General features: G+C 39.5%; 1 protein-coding gene across 1 annotated transcript in view; it reads left to right on the top strand.

Moving 5' to 3' along the window:
• The window catches only part of CYP7B1 (cytochrome P450 family 7 subfamily B member 1), a 206733-nt gene that overhangs the window by 167584 nt on the left and 21447 nt on the right, over nt 1–17702 (top strand). The window contains exons 3-5 of the mRNA XM_008255573.5: nt 22–158; nt 12819–13409; nt 13874–14080. Coding sequence (XP_008253795.2) covers nt 22–158; nt 12819–13409; nt 13874–14080 — 935 coding nt within the window. The remainder of the gene's footprint in view (nt 1–21; nt 159–12818; nt 13410–13873; nt 14081–17702) is intronic.

Raw genomic sequence — 17702 nt, 5'->3', positions numbered from 1 at the left:
TCTTTTTTTTTTTCCATGTAGGAGAGCTGGTGAACCTCCATTGATAAAAGGCTGGATTCCTTATCTTGGAGTGACACTGAAATTCCAAAAAGATCCCTTAGGTTTCCTGAAAAGTCTTCAAAAGCAACATGGAGACATTTTCACTATTCTCCTGGGGGGTAAGAAGCACTTCTATGATGTGTATGTTATAATGAAACACCTTTTCTATAATGTCATCATAATTTTCTCTAGGCAAACTGAAGAATATTTATTGAATACCATCTTATTTGTACAGCTAATACGAAAGGAAGTGAGAGTTTTGAGTACAGTAATCCTCACACTAAAACACAAGTTACCCAGGTTTAGGGTTTTCCTAGTTGTTAAGATACCTGAATCCTGTATAAGTGCTTGGATTGGACACCCAGCTCTGCTCCTGACTCCAGCTTCCTACTGATGCAGACCATGGGGAGCAGCAACAATGGATTAACTGGCTGAGTCCTGCTACAACAAGGAACTGGATTGTGTTCTTGGCTCCCTGGCTCCCAGCTTTGGCCCCCAGTCCAAGCCACTGTGGGTAATTGGGAAGTGATCACTTGATGGGAATGTTCTCTCTCTCTCTCTCTCTCTCTCTCTCTCCTCTCTCTTTCCTTCCCTGCCACTTATATGAACAAATGCATAAATAAATGTAAAGCCCTCTTGGTGGTACCTAAGAAACCTCACTCTACTGCTATCACCTGTCATTCTGATTTGGCTTGGTTTGGCTTAGTTTTAAGAAGAGTTTAAAAAAAAAAAAACAACTATAATTCCCTTTATTTTGTAGAGCAGTTTTAAGTTTTCAGAAAACTTAGTAGATAGTTCAGAGATTCCCCATATATCCCTTCTCTCCTCTTCAAGACCATTAATATCCTATAGGGGTGTGGTATATGCATTACAACTAAAGACTAATATTGAAAGGTTATTAAACGCTCATGATAAGTTAGGGTCAGCTCCTTGTGTCATACAGATCTTTGAGTTTTGGTAAATGTCTAATGTCACATATCCACCATTATTGTATGATACAGAGTAGTTTTGCTACACTAAAAATGCACTATGCTCCACATACTAATTTCTCTTCTGTCACCCTGTAATACCTTCCACTCACTGATCTGGAATGAATTTTTATGTCAAAATGTTCATGATGCCTTAAACTTCAATAAAGTAGTTACCAAACAGCAAACAGAGAGATCACTAGTTCCCTTAAACATCATAGAGCTTGGAAGAGAAACTAGAATGTTTTAGCTCATCCTCTTTTTTGTTTCTGTATTATTCATTTATTTAAGAAGGAGGGAAGGAGAGAAGAGAGAGAGAGAGCGTGCACTCCCACTTGCTGGTTCACTACTCATGTGCCTATAATGGCCATTGGAAGGTCTGGATTCAGGCTAGGCCCAAGATGACCTCATCACATCTCCCTGGGCCTCCCTTTTATACCCCTTCCTCCTCAAGAAAACTTTCCTACATGGCAGTTAGCAGTTCAAGGGAGGCAGAGGAAAGCTTACAAGGTCGCTTGAGGCCTTGGCTCAAATATTGCCAAACCTCACTTCTACCAGATTCTATTAGAGCAAATCACAGCACAGCCCAGATTCGAGGGCAGAAAAAACACATGTAGACTCTACTCTTCCTGGAGCAGTGGCAGAGTTGCACTTCACAGGAGTACATGTGGAGAGACAGAAGAAATTGATTGTGGCCATCTTTATCAGCTAGCTAGTCCCTTCCTTTGCTTTTGGCTGTCCTGTCCATGCCCAAAAAGCTGATATCTTTTTTTTTTTTTAAGATTTCCTTTTTTAATTATTTGAAATGTGGACTTACAAGAGAGAGGGAGTGATTCACCCTCAAATGGCCACAACGGCCAAGGCTGGAACAGGCCAAAGCCAGGAGCCAGGAGCCAGGAGCCAGGAGCTTCTTCCAGGTCTCCCATGTGGGTGCAGGGGCTCAAGCACTTGGGCCATCAGTCCCTGCTTTCCCAATTGCATTATCAGGGAGTTAGATTAGAAGTGGGGCAGTTGGGACTAAAAACTAGTGCCCATATGGGATGCCAGCAGTACAGGTGGCAGTTTATAATATTAAGCCATAATGCTGGCCCCCAAAAAGCAGATTTCTACAGACTAGTTTACCCACGCGCCTTTGCCAACTGATTTCTGATTGAATGTTGCTGGTGGGATGGGAGGAAAAGATTGTGTACCAGCCTCCAGCTCTCACTGGGCTCTGGGAAGACAGTTTACTCTCTTTTCTTTGCCTCGTAAAGTAATTGATGACATCAGGTGTCATTGCTCTGGCATCTCCACATACCTACCAGGTGTATGTATGTTTCACAATTGTCCCTGCCACCTTTTATCAAATTCCAAAGAATGCTCAAGATAACCCAATGACTTCTTGCCTTCTCTGCCCAAGAGGAGCATCATGATCTGTACAATGATTCATTGCTTTCAACTAGGTATGAGGCGACTTCAGAAAGTTCAGTTTGAAAGCCATGAATAGTTGAGCCCCAGCACTGTGATACATTTCCGGGCATTATGAAAGCAAAGTTTTCAGCAGCTAAATAAACTCATTCTTGTAATTAGATTTTTCCATAAATTCTTTGAGGTATCTTCCTACTTACAACTTTTTCTCTTAAGTCCTTCCCTTTATTATATTATTATTTAGATTTAGATTTAGATTATAACCATGCTTAAGTTTTTTTTAAAGATTTATTTACTTATTTGAAAGTGAGAGTTACACACAGAGAGGAGAGGCAGAAGAGAGAGAGAGAGAGAGAGAGAGAGAGAGAGAGAGATCTTCCATCTGCGGGTTCACTCCCCAATTGGCCATGACGGCCAGAGCTGTGCCGAACCGAAGCCAGGAGCCAAGAGCTTCTTCTGGGTCTCCTATGTGGATGCAGGGGCCCAAGGACCTAGGCCATGTTGTACTGCTTTCCCAGGCCATAGCAGAGAGCTGGATCAGAAGTGGAGCAGCTGGGACTCGAACCAGTGCCCATATGGGCTGCCAGCACTGCAGGCAGTGGCTTTACCCACCAAGCCACAGCGCCAGCCCCCATGCTTAAGTTTTGCCTACATTCTTCTTCTAGTTACTCTTTATTCTTTTTTTTTTCTTTTTTGCATTTAGATTTTTCAAGAGAGCTGTCTATTGTTGCTCATCTGATAGCTCCCTCTTACTCATCATCAGACTTCTGTCTTGCTGACATCATTCACAGGTCCACCTGACTAGACTTTCCTACCTGGTTTCACCATGACCATTTCTCATTCCTTCCTGAATCACTGAAAACACCATTGACTCTCTTGACTTTGACCTTTCTAGTTCTTTCATTGACTCTGAGTAGTCCTCATCTACATCATCATCAGCCCTTTATATCTTTCTCTAATTAGTCTGGGAATGTTCTGTTCTGTTCCTGGAGAGCCAGTATTTTCTTCCAACTGTAATTACTTTGTTGAGGGTCAGAGGCAACCGTTCAGTATATACAGTGGCTTCATTTCAGGGCAATGGTTTTAATGTAATATTTGGGGAGCAGGGAATGATTCAGCTGGATGATGTCATCTGCATCTTTTAGTGCTCCCAAGAACAGGCAGTAGCTTTATCACAACTTATTCATTTGCCTGGCAGTTGACAAGTCTATTCCAACAATAATAATATGCACTCTGATTTCAGGAAGACTGAAATGGGAAAAACCATGCCTCTTAGAAACAGAAGAAGGCTATTTCTTGCTCACCAGGCTCCCCAAGATCCAGGCTCCACTTAGCTCTCCAACCCAGTTTCTATTATAACTTGCCTGTTAACAATGCACAATTACTGTCCCGTGTTGTTTAACTTTCCTCCCCACACACCATACCCTTTTGCGTCTCCGTGTTTTATTTTGCTCTTCCTCCTGCCAGAATGCTTCCTCTTCCCTCACTGACATTAACTTATCTTTCGAGGCCACACAGTACTTCCCAAATGCTCTTGCTGGCCATTTCCTCCTGCAATTGGTGCCTCTTCTCCAGGGTCCAATTATTCCCAGCATCACTTCTGTCACAGCATTCAGTACATTGTAAATTTATTGCTAATTCACTTGTCTGTCTCCCTTCATTATTCTGTTAGCTCCTCTATTACCAACATTTGGTTCAGAGCTTAGCACTGATTAATTCACAATAAATATTTGATGGGGAAATTCCTAACACTTCAGAGATGATGAAATATTTTAATACAAATAAACATCATGGCTCTAAGTAAGTTTTCCGCTTCAAGATATAAACTAGGTTCTTCACTTTCCTCACCTTAAAAAACCAGATTTGGTCTCTAATGAGTAGGCACAGCAAATTATTAAAATTTTCACTTTTTCTTTTTAAATACATTATACAAAAATAACCTAAGTGGATTAAGCATAAACTTGTGACAGATTTGAATAATGTTATTCACTTTTCAAAAAACATCCCATTTCTGCTGACAGTTAACTTAATCTTAGATACTGAGGAGCTTACTGAATTGCTAATGCTAAATAATTGACCATGGTTATATTTTTGAACTCAGTGGTAGCTAACTACCTTTGAACAGGTGCTGCTACTTCCCTTCCACTTCTAAGTTGACTTTGGATAAATTCCCATCAAGAAATGCAGTTACTATGTATGGTTCTTTTGATCAGTTTGCAAAGTAGCTCATTTGGAAAATGTGAAATGAAGAACAAAGTCATCCACTCTTGTCCTACATGTGATTTCAGGGAGTATATGTTCTTGCCTGATGAGCAAATGATTGTCATCCGAAAAAGTCTCAAGGGACATGGATGTCATCTTAATAAAGAAATTAAAAGGTACATCTTTTCATGAGAAACCGCGTAAATTCGTGACCTGTCGCAGAAAATAGTTCTCTAATTGGTTTTGTGTGGTGGTGCAGTGGAATCATTTTCCTTAGATGTCACCCCAGAGAAGCTCCACCGCACGTCATTGTCAACAGTTCGTGAAATCTCCCTAATAAGAGGGCAAGTACGTAAATGTGGTCATCCTCAAAAATAACAAGTGTACTCTCCCATATAGTATTTTCAGTTTGAAATTTTAAAAATAGTCTATTGGAGAACCAACTAAACACAGGTTAAAAGCTCATATGGAAAATTTCTCTAAAATTCATATTTATCTCATATTGATTGATTGGGCATTTCTGTTCCAAAAAGCCAAATACTTTTCCTGAATTCTCGTGGCTGTATCTTTATGTACAACCAAATATCTGAAATGGGAACATCTAAGTTCAATTTATGATGATTCAGATGTCAAATTCCTTGTATATAAGTCATTGGGTAACATACTTCAAGGCATGTATCCTTACCTTTCTATAGAAATAATTTTGAAGGGTGTGAAAAGGCTGTTCAGTTGAGTTAGTAAAGGATTATATTCAAGTTTTAGAATTCAGAGTTAATGTTGTATGGTCCAGTCAGTTTGTAAAAAGAAAGTTGAATAAAATAATTGACAAGGAGCACATTAAAAATGTTTTCCTTATTTCAAATTTAATGTTCAAAAGGATGATTTGATATTGTAATTTTGCAGACACGGGCTCCATTTTGACATTTATATTTTAGACAAATGCAAACTCTGAAGTTCTTTAAATCAATATTTCATACCAACTGCTGACAGCATTCTCTTCTCTTTTGAAAACATGGAAAAAAATATCATGTCTACCTTGCGATCTTTGTGAACCAGGCAGCATGCCTGTTGACACTTGGCATTCATTTACATAAAATCACACTGGAGCAAAAGTTAATTTTGCTCCATGAGTACCTGGTTTTCACAATAACTTTTCAGACAATTTCCTTTGTTAAAAAATTTTAATTCCTTTTATGAATGTATATGTGTTTTCCTAACTGTCTGATTAAAGATCACAAAGAAACTGTGGTTTTGCATCTCACATTAGCAGATGGTGGACAGATGGTTTAAATTAATATTAATTTTGGAAAACTTAGCTTAAATTGTTTATACTGAAGATTAAAAGTTGGAAAGCCAGCTAACATCTCCAGGGTTATTAGTACTTCCAAATCACTTGAAAAGTAAAATCTAGAGAAACAAAATGTCTGCCTCTATAGCAATCCACTTCTCAATCAGAAAGATAGTAGGTGAAACACAGTAGTTTGATGTTGAAGAAAATTAAAATAAAAAGGGAAGAGAGAAAATACAATATAAATTCTAAGTGCAAAGAACCTTGAAAATAGTGAGAATTGTAGCTATAAAATTGGTTTAAACTAATCAGAACAGAATCCATATACAAATAATTTCTTACTGTTTTAATAGGAATTGATTGCAAACTTAAACAGCTTTCCCACACTCAATTTTTATTCTTTTTATTTGAAATTAACCTCATAGTTTCTTCTCATATCCTCCCTCCCAAGGAGTTTGCCCTCCAGTAGCGAGGGAGAAAGAAACACAGAAAGAGAGAGAGAAAAGGAGAGAGAAAGGCGAGAGACAGAAAGGCAGAGAGACAAGGGGGAGGAGAGAGGACACATACGTATTTGTAATTATAGACAAAGCAAGCCTCCAGCCTCTAATGGAGTCAGCACAACAATAGGTAGCTCTTGCTGTCTAGTCTGATTATATTTTTTTGCCTTTACACATAAGTTATTTGAATGTAGAAAATATGTTGAAAATAATACAAAATATTTTCTCAAGACTGTATGCATACAAACTAATCTTTTTTGTATACTCTCTGAATTTTAGATAATAATTTAAAATAACTCTAAAGATACTTAGCAAAATACTTTTTAATTTAGTGAAAGCAGGAAAGTATGAATCACCACTTGTGAAAATACATAGCTTTCCCTAAAATTACATATTTTGCAAAATAAAATAACTGATTTTTCTCAATTACTTGTGAAGTAGATGCTGGCAATTTTATTTAGTTACGCTGCTATGGTAAAACAGGTGTCATAAAATAGGCCCAAATCCAGTTGAGTCCTTTGTGCTCTCCCCAGGGCAAAAATTACATAAATAAATAAGTAAATAATCCAATTTAGTTTGTAGAAGGCAGCAGTGAGATTTGACCAGAATGAGCAGCCACTTACATCTTTATCATCATCCTAGTTTGGCTAACCTTATTAATTTAATCAAGTGAAATGGAGGGGTAAACTTCAAATCATAGGATTCATTTATATTGAAAGAAATGAGCATACATACATTCACATATTTTAAAAACTTGTATCATATTTTAAAACTATAAAACAAAAGTGCATTCATCCAATCAGTTCTTAAAGTTGAAAATTTTTCCAAGGCAAGCATTGATCATAGTGGGTAAGTTGCCACTTGGGAAGCCTGCAACCCATATTGGAGTCCCTGGGTTTGAATTCCAGTTTTTCTCTTGATAACAACTTCCTGCTTAAGAAAACCCCAGAAGCAGCAGGTCATGGCTCAAATAGTTGAGTTCCTGCTACATACACAGGAGACTCAGACTGAGTTCCAGGTCCCAGCTTCAGACTGCTCCTGTTTTTTTTTTTTTTTTTTTTTCCTCTTTTTTTTTAAATTTTATTTAATGAATATAAATTTCCAAAGTACACCTTATGTATTACAATGCCTTCCCACCCCCCCATAACTTCCCTCCCACCTGCAACCCTCCCCATTTCCGCTCCCTCTCCCCTTCCATTCACATCAAGATTCATTTTCAATTCTCTTTATATACAGAAGATCAGTTTAACATATATTAAGTAAAGATTTCAACAGTTTGCACCCCCATAGAAACAAGAAGTGAAAAATACTGTTTGAGTACTAGTTATAGCATTAAATCTCAATGTACAGCACACTAAGGACAGAGATCCTACATGAGGAGTGAGTGCACAGTGACTCCTGTTGTTGACTTAACAAATTGACACTCTTGTTTATGGCATCAGTAATCACCCTAGGCTCTTGTCATGAGCTGCCAAGGATATGGAAGCCTTTTGAGTTCACCGACTCTTATCATATTTAGACAAGGTCGTAGTCAAAGTGGAAGTTCTCTCCTCCCTTCAGAGAAAGGTACCTCCTTCTTTGATGACCTGTTCTTTCCACTGGGATCTCACTCGCAGAGATCTTTCATTTAGGTCATTTTTTTTTGACAGAGTGTCTTGGCTTTCCATGCCTGAAATACTCTCATGGGCTTTTCAGCTGGATCCGCATGCCTTAAGGGCTGATTCTGAGGCCAGAGTGCTGTTAGGACATCTGCCATTCTATGAGTCTGCTGTGTATCTCGCTTCCCATGTTGGATCGTTCTCTCCCTTTTTTATTCTATCAGCTAGTATTTGCAGACACTAGTCTTGTTTATGTGATCCCTTTGGTTCTTAGTCCTATCATTATGATCAATTGTGAACAGAAATTGATCACTTGGACTAGTGAGGTGGCATTGGTATATGCCACCTTGATGGGATTGAATTGGAATCCCCTGGTATATTTCTAACTCTACTGTTTGGGGCAAGTCAGCTTGAGCATGTCCCAAATTGTACATCTCTTCCCTCTCTTATTCCCACTCTTATATTTAACAGGGATCACTTTTCAGTTAAGTTTCAACACTTAAGAATAACTGTGTATTAATTACAGAATTAAACCAATAGTATTAAGTAGAACAAACAAAAAAATGCTAAGAGGGATAACGTATTAAGTTGTTCAACAGTCAGGGCAAGGGCTGATCAAGTCACCGTTTCTCATAGTGTTCATTTCAATTTAACAGGTTTCCTTTTTGGTGCTTGGTTAGTTGTCACCGATCAGGGAGAACATATGATATTTGTCCCTTTGGGACTGGCTTATTTCACTCAGCATGTTTTCCAGTTTCCTCCATTTTGTTGCAAATGACCGGATTTCATTGTTTTTTACTGCTGTATAGTATTCTATAGAGTACATATCCCATAATTTCTTTATCCAGTCTACTGTTGATGGGCATTTAGGTTGATTCCAGGTCTTAGCTATTGTGAATTGAGCTGCAATAAACATTAAGGTGCAGACCACTTTTTTGTTTGCCAATTTAATTTCCCTTGGGTAAATTCCAAGGAGTGGGATGGCTGGGTTGAATGGTAGGGTTATATTCAGGTCTCTGAGGAATCTCCAGACAGACTTCCATAGTGGCTTTACCAGTTTACATTCCCACCAACAGTGGGTTAATGTCCCTTTTCCCCCACATCCCTGCCAGCATCTGTTGCTGGTAGATTTCTGAATGTGAGCCGTTCTCACCGGGGTGAGGTGGAACCTCATTGTGGTTTTGATTTGCATTTCCCTGAAGAAAGAAATAGAAGAGGATACCAAAAAATGGAAAAATCTTCCATGCTCATGGATTGGAAGAATCAACATCATCAAAATGTCCATTCTCCCAAAAGCAATTTATAGATTCAATGCAATCCCAATCAAGATACCAAAGACATTCTTCTCAGATCTGGAAAAAATGATGCTGAAATTCATATGGAGATGCAGGAGACCTCGAATAGCTAAAGCAATCTTGTACAACAAAACAAAGCCGGAAGCATCACAATACCAGATTTCAGGACATACTTCAGGGCAGTTGTAATCAAAACAGCATGGTACTGGTACAGAAACAGATGGATAGACCAATGGAACAGAATAGAAACACCAGAAATCAACCCAAACACCTACAGCCAACTTATATTTGATCAAGGATCTAAAACCAATTCCTGGAGCAAGGACCGTCTATTCAATAAATGGTGCTGGGAAAACTGGATTTCCACGTGCAGAAGCATGAAGCAAGACCCCTACCTTACACCTAACACAAAAATCCACTCAGCATGGATTAAAGACCTAAATCTACGACCTGACACCATCAAATTATTAGAGAACATTGGAGAAACCCTGCAAGATATTGGCACCGGCAAAGACTTCCTGGAAAAGACCATAGAGGCGCAAGCAGTCAAAGCCAAAATTAACTATTGGGATTCCATCAAATTGAAAAGTTTCTGTACTGCAAAAGAAATAGTCAGGAGAGTGAAGAGGCAACCTACAGAATGGGAAAAAATATTTGCAAACTATGCTACAGAGAAAGGATTAATAACCAGAATCTACTAAGAGATCAAGAAACTCCACAACAACAAAACCAACAACCCACTTAAGAGATGGGCCAAGGACCTCAATAGACATTTTTCAAAAGAGGAAATCCAAATGGCCAACAGACACATGAAAAAATGTTCAAGATCACTAGCAATCAGGGAAATGCAAATCAAAACCAGCCTGCTCCTGTTACAGGCATGTGGGGAGTGAGCCAGCAGATCTCTCTCTCTCTCTCTCTCTCTCTCTCTCTCTATTTCTCTCTCTCTCTCTCTATTTCTATCTCTCTATCTCTATCTATATCTCTGTCTTTATCATCTCTATACCTCTCCCTCCTCCTTTCAAATAAATACATATATAAATAAGAAAATGACTCCAGACTTTATTCTAAATATTCTTCACCAAACATAATTTCTGTGATGAGCTTTGAGTTACTATAGATAACAAGTGAGAAGTCATTCACCTTAAGAAAACTACATACACCGCCCCGCCCCACACACATACACACCCTACACACATACAGGGATATTGAAGACAATATATAAATAGACATTAAAGTTTTTAGGATCACCTAGACTTCACGTATATTTTTGGACAAAAAATTTAGTAAATACGATTTTTGAACACTACTTGGATAATATTTGTAATTAGAAGGAATCTTGGAAAAGCACTCTGGGAGAAGGTGTTTGGTGCAGTAGTTAAGATGACCAGCTGGAATATCCACATTCCATATCAGAGTGCTAGGTGTGAGTCCCAGCTCGGCTCCCATTTCCAGCTTCCTGCTAGTGTGCACCCTGAGAGACAGCAGATGATGACTCAAGTAGCTGGATTTCTGCCACCCACATGGGAGACACGGATGGCGTTTCCAGCTCACCAGCTCACCAGCTTTGACCCAGCCCAGCCCTGGATGTTGTGGGCATGTAGAGAGTAAGATATCTGTCTCTGTCAGCCCTTGCACACCCTTCCCCACCACCATCAAGTAAATAATTAAAAACAAAAACACTCTGAGAAGAAAGTAGCACTGTGTGAGGAAGAGGATAGTGTATTAAGGGTCACTCCTTGCTCAGGGTGTGCCTTTAAAATAGCAGTATATTCTTGGCTGTTTTAACATCTCCTGCTTTTCTTTAAAAAAAATTACTTATTTGAAAGTCAGAGTTACAGAGAGAGAGAGAGATCTTCTATCTGCTCTTTCACTCCTGAAAGGGCCACTTTGGCCTGCCAAGAGTCAGGAGCTTCATCCAGGTCCCGAGCAAGGGCCCAAGGACTTACACCATTTTCCACTACTTTTCCCAGACCATTAGCAGGGAGCTGGATTGGAAGTGGGGCTGCTAGGATGCCAACTGGTGCCTATATGGAATGCCAGTGCTGCAGGCTGTGGCCTTACCCACAATGCTACAACACACCCCCTCCTGATTTTCTTTAGCTTTTCCACGGGGGAATGTGGGAGTCAAGCTGAGAACTCTCCAATGTTTGAAACAAACCATGACTGCGTTCTTAAAGGAGTCTCCTTATGAAAATCATCTGAGGACCTTGTCAAAAATTAACACTCGGAGGCCTCACCTCCGAGTAGACTCTTGTTGGAATCTGTATTTGTAGCAGGCATCTCAAGTGTTTTAATTAGATGAGGCTGGGCAACACTGAAATATAGGAAACAATATCATTGTCTCAGGGAACTTTTGCTGATGACTCAGGCAGACTGAAGCAAATTCCACTTTCTGCTTCTTGTATTCGGTGTGTACTCCCCTCCTGTATCCCTGCCTCTAACAATTCAGTGATCTCTTTACAACTTTATATCTCAAGAAAGAAGAGATCCAGGCAAGTACCTGAATATCGTATGTGTTGAATGAATGGGTAGGTTCTAGACTGGAACTCTCTCAATCACAAGTCAGTAGTGACCTTGTACCTGTTACTAAATCTTCCTGAACCACTATTTCCTTATTTATAAACATAAGAATGCTGGTGTTTGTGATTTTGTACTAGTGTAGAATTATATTTTATGTGTGTATGCCTGCTTCATATCACAGTGTCATTTGTTTTGAGTTAAAATGATTATATCTGACTAGAGCTAAGATGACATTGAATAGGAAAAAGCTCTTAAGGAAATCTACATCATCAATAATGGAATGGAAGTTTTCCAATTTAGTTTACTATTTTCCATTTATTTAATTGGGGTAAAATATGAGCAGTGTGTAATTCAAGGGTTAAAAGAACATTTACAGGATTTTCAAAATATCTGGTGCTTTAGGCAAAATGTGGAAGAGTAATTTATCTTTTTAAAGATCATTAATGGGACCAGCCCTGTGGCAAAGAAGGTTAAGCCTCTGCCTGTGGTGCCAGCATCCCCTATGGGTGCCAGTAGTTGCCCCAGCTGCTCTTCTTCTGATCCAGCTCTCTGCTGGGGCCTGAGAAAGCACTGAAGGATGACTCACGTGCTTGGACCCCTGCACCTATGTAGGAAACCCAGAAGAAGCTCCTGGCTCCTGGCTTCCCATGGGGCTCCAGCCTTGGTGTCCATTTGGGAGTGAACCAGTGAATGGAAGACCTTTCCCTCCGTCTCTCCCTCTCTCTATCTGTGACTCTACCCTACAAATAAACAAATCAATCTTTAAAAAAAAGGTCATTTAAAACTTTAGAGTATTTAACTTTAAGTTTCTAGAGTTTTTCTACAATCTTCCATTTTTAAAAGAAACGTGTAGTGGATCTTTGATTATAATGCCTTTTTATTCAATGTTGTATATTAGTTATTAGGATATTTCTAATTTTTTATTGAACTATTTTCAAAGTTAAGGTATGTATTTTTGGTTTTTTACCAAATGAACTTGTATTTTCATTGATTTCTTCTAGGGAAGTATATAACATTTATCCTGGACCCTTTCCAGTACCAATTAGTGATGAAAAATCAAAAACAATTAAGCTTTCGAAAATTTGGTAATAAACTGTCAGAGAAAACATTTTCCATCAAACAGATGATACACAATAATGACATGGATGATGAGCTTCACGTCGTCTATCAACTTTTGCAAGGCAAATCTTTGGACATACTCTTGGAAGACTTGATGCAGAATATAAAACAAATGTTTGAAGTTCAACTACTTAAAACCACAAATTGGAAAATGGCACAATTGTTAACGTTCTGTGGCACAATGATATTTGATATCACCTTTACAACTTTGCATGGAAAATTTCTTGCTGGTGACAGTACAAAATATATTAGTGAGCTAAGAGAAAATTTTTTTAAATTTGATGACAAGTTTTCATTATTAGCATCTGAAATACCCATTGAGCTTCTAGGCAATATCAAGTCTGTGCAGCAGAAACTTATAAAATGTTTGACATCAGAAAAATTAGCGGAGTTTAAAGGATCATCAGAAATTGTTCAAAAGAGGCAAGAGATACTGGAGAAATACTATGTACGTGAGGACTTTGAAATAGGAGGTAAGAAACTTCTCAATGATTACTTGCCTAAAATAAAATAATTTACAGTAGACCTTTGAAATAAAAAGACAAAATGGCGACCTTGAAAATTTTTATGATCTTTCTAATTGGCTAATGGTAAAATGTTTTACTCTGAAACAACCCTCTGTGATAATTGATTTTTTTTTTTTTTTTTTTTGCTGAGGTGGTAAAACAAGATACTTAATGGTGATAATGAGAAAGAGTATAACTATGCTGCATTTACTCCTCTTATCTCATTCTCCACCTCCCTGCCCCCCCACACACATTACATTTTAAACTATTCTCATTAAGCAGAAAATTAGACTTCAGAAGCCTATTGGTTCTCATTAGCATGCACTGATCCTTGGCTGGGTCTGTGTCCTAACATCTTTTAATTAGCACACTGCAAATCTAATCAGTGTAATAAACGCTATTAATCTTCCTTTTCACTTATTTTCTCTCAGCACATCATTTAGCCTTTCTCTGGGCCTCTGTGGCAAACACCTTTCCAGCTATGTTCTGGGCCATGTATTATCTTCTGCGGCACCCAGAAGCCATGGCAGCCGTGCGTGACGAAATTGACCGTTTGCTGCAGTCAACAGGTCAAAAGCAAGGGTCTGGATTTTCCATCTACCTCACCAGAGAACAATTGGACAGCCTGGTCTACCTAGGTAATTTATTTTTATCTGTTATGAAGAAAAGAAGGTATCTCTCTGCAAACTCAGTTTATCACTCATTGCTGTTTACCAAGAGGTGGAGGACACAGCTGCCTAATTGACATAATAACACCCATTTACATCAATTATAAATTATGTAGTTTATAGCCGTAGATACTCTCATTGCATGTAAACATTAAGGCCTAGGTAATTAACTATGCAAGGTATGCAAAAGGCTAAATCAAAGCTTTGCAATTATTTGAAAAAAAGTTTATGCTTATTAAGTCATTTGATTCTGAGCATCTGTTGGTGTGCTAATGCTTTCCAAATATCAAGGCGCTACCTTGGTGAGAAAAGTATTGCAGATTAAAAAATGAAGTATTTTAGACACGCAACTTGTATGCAAAATGTATTGATTCTTCTTGAGAATCATATCTCTGGGTTATTTTTCATAGCTTGGAGTGTATGATTCTCAAAAAAAGTAATATAAATGGTTTATACTGGAAATTCATGATTTAAACACACTCAAAAAAAAGAGAAAGAAACAGGAAGGAAGGAGGAAAGGAAGGAATAGAAGGGGGATGGAGAAAGGTAGAGAAGGAGAAAGGGAAAAAAGCAACTACAAGCTGCTCTTTGTTAAAGTTGGTAATTTTAAATGTGTGTTGACTCAGTAGGTAGGCTGACACTTGTTTAAGCCTTTTGGGTTTCTGCAGAGGGCTCTACATCTGCGAAGTGAGCTTTCACAGCAGTCCATTGGCCTTTGCTGGTTTTTCCCCTGCCCTTACCTGATGAACTTACACTCCCAAAATAAATTCCAGGCCCATGAGCTATTTTCAATTTCCTCTGTATTTACACTTCCCCCTGTGGTGGTGTTTAGAATGTAGTCTTTTTTTTTTTTTTTTTTATTTTTATTTTTATTTTTTTTGACAGGCAGAGTGGACAGTGAGAGAGAGAGACAGAGAGAAAGGTCTTCCTTTGCCGTTGGTTCACCCTCCAATGGCCGCCGCGGCCGGCGCGCTGCGGCCGGCGCACCGCGCTGATCCGATGGCAGGAGCCAGGAGCCAGGTGCTTTTCCTGGTCTCCCATGGGGTGCAGGGCCCAAGCACCTGGGCCATCCTCCACTGCACTCCCTGGCCACAGCAGAGAGCTGGCCTGGAAGAGGGCAACCGGGACAGAATCCGGCGCCCCAACCGGGACTAGAACCCGGTGTGCCAGCGCCGCTAGGCGGAGGATTAGCCAAGTGAGCCGCGGCGCCGGCCTAGAATGTAGTCTTCCAAGTCCCTTTGCACAAATGCAAGGATATCTGTTGTGTCACTTCTTTGACACTGTGGGTGAATATTTTAACCTATATTGCCCTTAATTGCTTATCTTACAAATATGCCCCAGGTTCTCGAAGTAATGGCTCTCCCAGCCCTGGTCACGGTTGACATTTTCAAAGAATGGGCCAAGTGTTCTAGAAATGGTTCCCTCTAGTCAGACTGACCATTAGAGATGGCAGCGAGAATTGTACTGGCAGTCAGGAAAAATGTGACAATTTGTAGTTTACTGTCGTTAGCTAATATTATAAAAGGAATTTTACATTTTCTTGAAGAAAGAAAACAATCTCAATGTTATTAAAATGCCAACATGCTTTTATTTTTCCTTGCTAACCTTTTGGGAAGCAAATACATAAAATTTGTGTAAAATTCTGAGGAATCGCCTCCGCTTGAATGCACACTATTTTCTGGGTAGAAGATTTACAATCTCTACAAAGACTTAGGTTACATTTCCCATGTATTCAAGTAATTCCCATTTTTTTTTAATGAATAAAATGATGCATATTTGGAGTAATGCAGTTTCAAGCAATATATATTTATCTTCTGTTATTACTGTTAAAAATTTAATCTTTTTGTTTAGAGCTTTATTTATTTTTATTTGAAAGGCAGAGTTACAGAGAGAGAGAGATAGAGAGAGAGAGTGAGAGAGAATCTATCTTCCATCTACTGGTTCACTCCCCAAATGGCTGCGATGGCTGGAGCTGGGCCAGTCCGAAGCCAGGAGCCAGGAGCTTCTTCCGGGTCTCCCACGTGGGTGCAGAGACCCAAAGACTTGGGCCATCTTCCACTGCCTTCCCAGGCACATTAGCAGAGAGTGGATTGGAAATGGAGCAGCTGGGACTAGAACCAGCGCCAGTATATGTTGGCGCTACAGGCAGTGGCTTAACCCACTACGCCACAGCACTGGCTCCTCATTTTATTCTTTTTAATAGAGATTTATTTTTATTTATTTGAATGGCAAACTGATGGAGAGAGAGGTAGAGAGAGAGAGAGAAAGAGATCCTCAATCTGCTGATTCACCCTCCAAATGTCTGAAAGATCCAGGTTTGGGCCAGGCTGAATCCAGGAGGCTGGCACTCCAGCCAGGATGCCCACATGGGTAGCAGGAGCCTAAGCACTTGGGCCCATCTTTCATAGTTTTTTCCAGGTGCATTATCAGGGAGCTGAGTTGGAAGCAGGGCAGCCAGGATTGAAACCAGCACTCCAATATGGGATGCCAGCATTGCAAGTAGTGGTTTAACATAGTGCACCACAACTCTGGTCTCTATTCTCAATTATCTATATTGAAAGAAAATATCATTTTTAAATTGAAGCATGAAAGTAGGAATATTTAAATTTATTCAAAAAGAAAAAATGGTAAATTCCAGAGCTATAATTTGGGTCCCTTTTAGTCCCTAATTAGAGCTGGAGAATTTTATCCTTGCAACCCACTTAAATTTACAGCTCCCTAATCCTCAACAAATGAGTAACAATAGGAAAGTCCCAGGTGAGTTCAGATCCACCTGGATAGAGGCAGTGACCTCAGCAGCCAACAGGGTTCATCACGACCTCTATTACCAGTAGAGGCCAGTGTTGTTCATCACGAGAATTTAAAATGATGGAGCCAATTGTGATCTTTAGGAAAACAGATGAATATTTTTCTTTCAAGAGATTAAAGGTTTTCTGCAAACCTGAGAAAATAGTGTGAATCAAACAGCAGATAAGTTCTACATTTAGCAATAGTTTAGTTGTAAATTCCTCCCTATTTCAAAAGAGCACTAGTTGTCTGTGCAAAGGCAAGAATTATATAATTCAGTATTTATAGGGTACAGCTTGATGTGAGTGTAGGTACTCACCTTCTCATTTCCTTAACCACAGAATTATATGATTTAATACAATTTCTTTAGAAAAACTAGATTAAATTTTCATCATTAGAAGAAAAATACAGGCCGGTGCCGCGGCTCACTAGGCTAATCCTCCGCCTTGCAAAGCCGGCACACTGGGTTCTAGTCCCGGTCGGGGCGCCGGATTCTGTCCCGGTTGCCCCTCTTCCAGGCCAGCTCTCTGCTGTGGCCAGGGAGTGCAGTGGAGGATGGCCCAAGTGCTTGGGCCCTGCACCCCATGGGAGACCAGGATAAGTACCTGGCTCCTGCCATCAGATCAGCGTGGTGCACCGCGGCCGCAGTGCGCCGGCTGCGGCGGCCATTGGAGGGTGAACCAACGGCAAAGGAAGACCTTTCTCTCTGTCTCTCTCTCTCACTGTCCACTCTGCCTGTCAAAAAATAAAAAATAAATAAATAAATAAAAATTTAAAAAAGAAGAAAAATACATCACAAGGATAA

Source organism: Oryctolagus cuniculus, chromosome 6 (assembly GCF_051225735.1).
Source record: "Oryctolagus cuniculus isolate XC-2025 breed Fujian yellow rabbit chromosome 6, ASM5122573v1, whole genome shotgun sequence".
Classification (NCBI taxonomy): domain Eukaryota; kingdom Metazoa; phylum Chordata; class Mammalia; order Lagomorpha; family Leporidae; genus Oryctolagus; species Oryctolagus cuniculus.
This window is presented reverse-complemented; position numbering and strand designations above follow the sequence as displayed.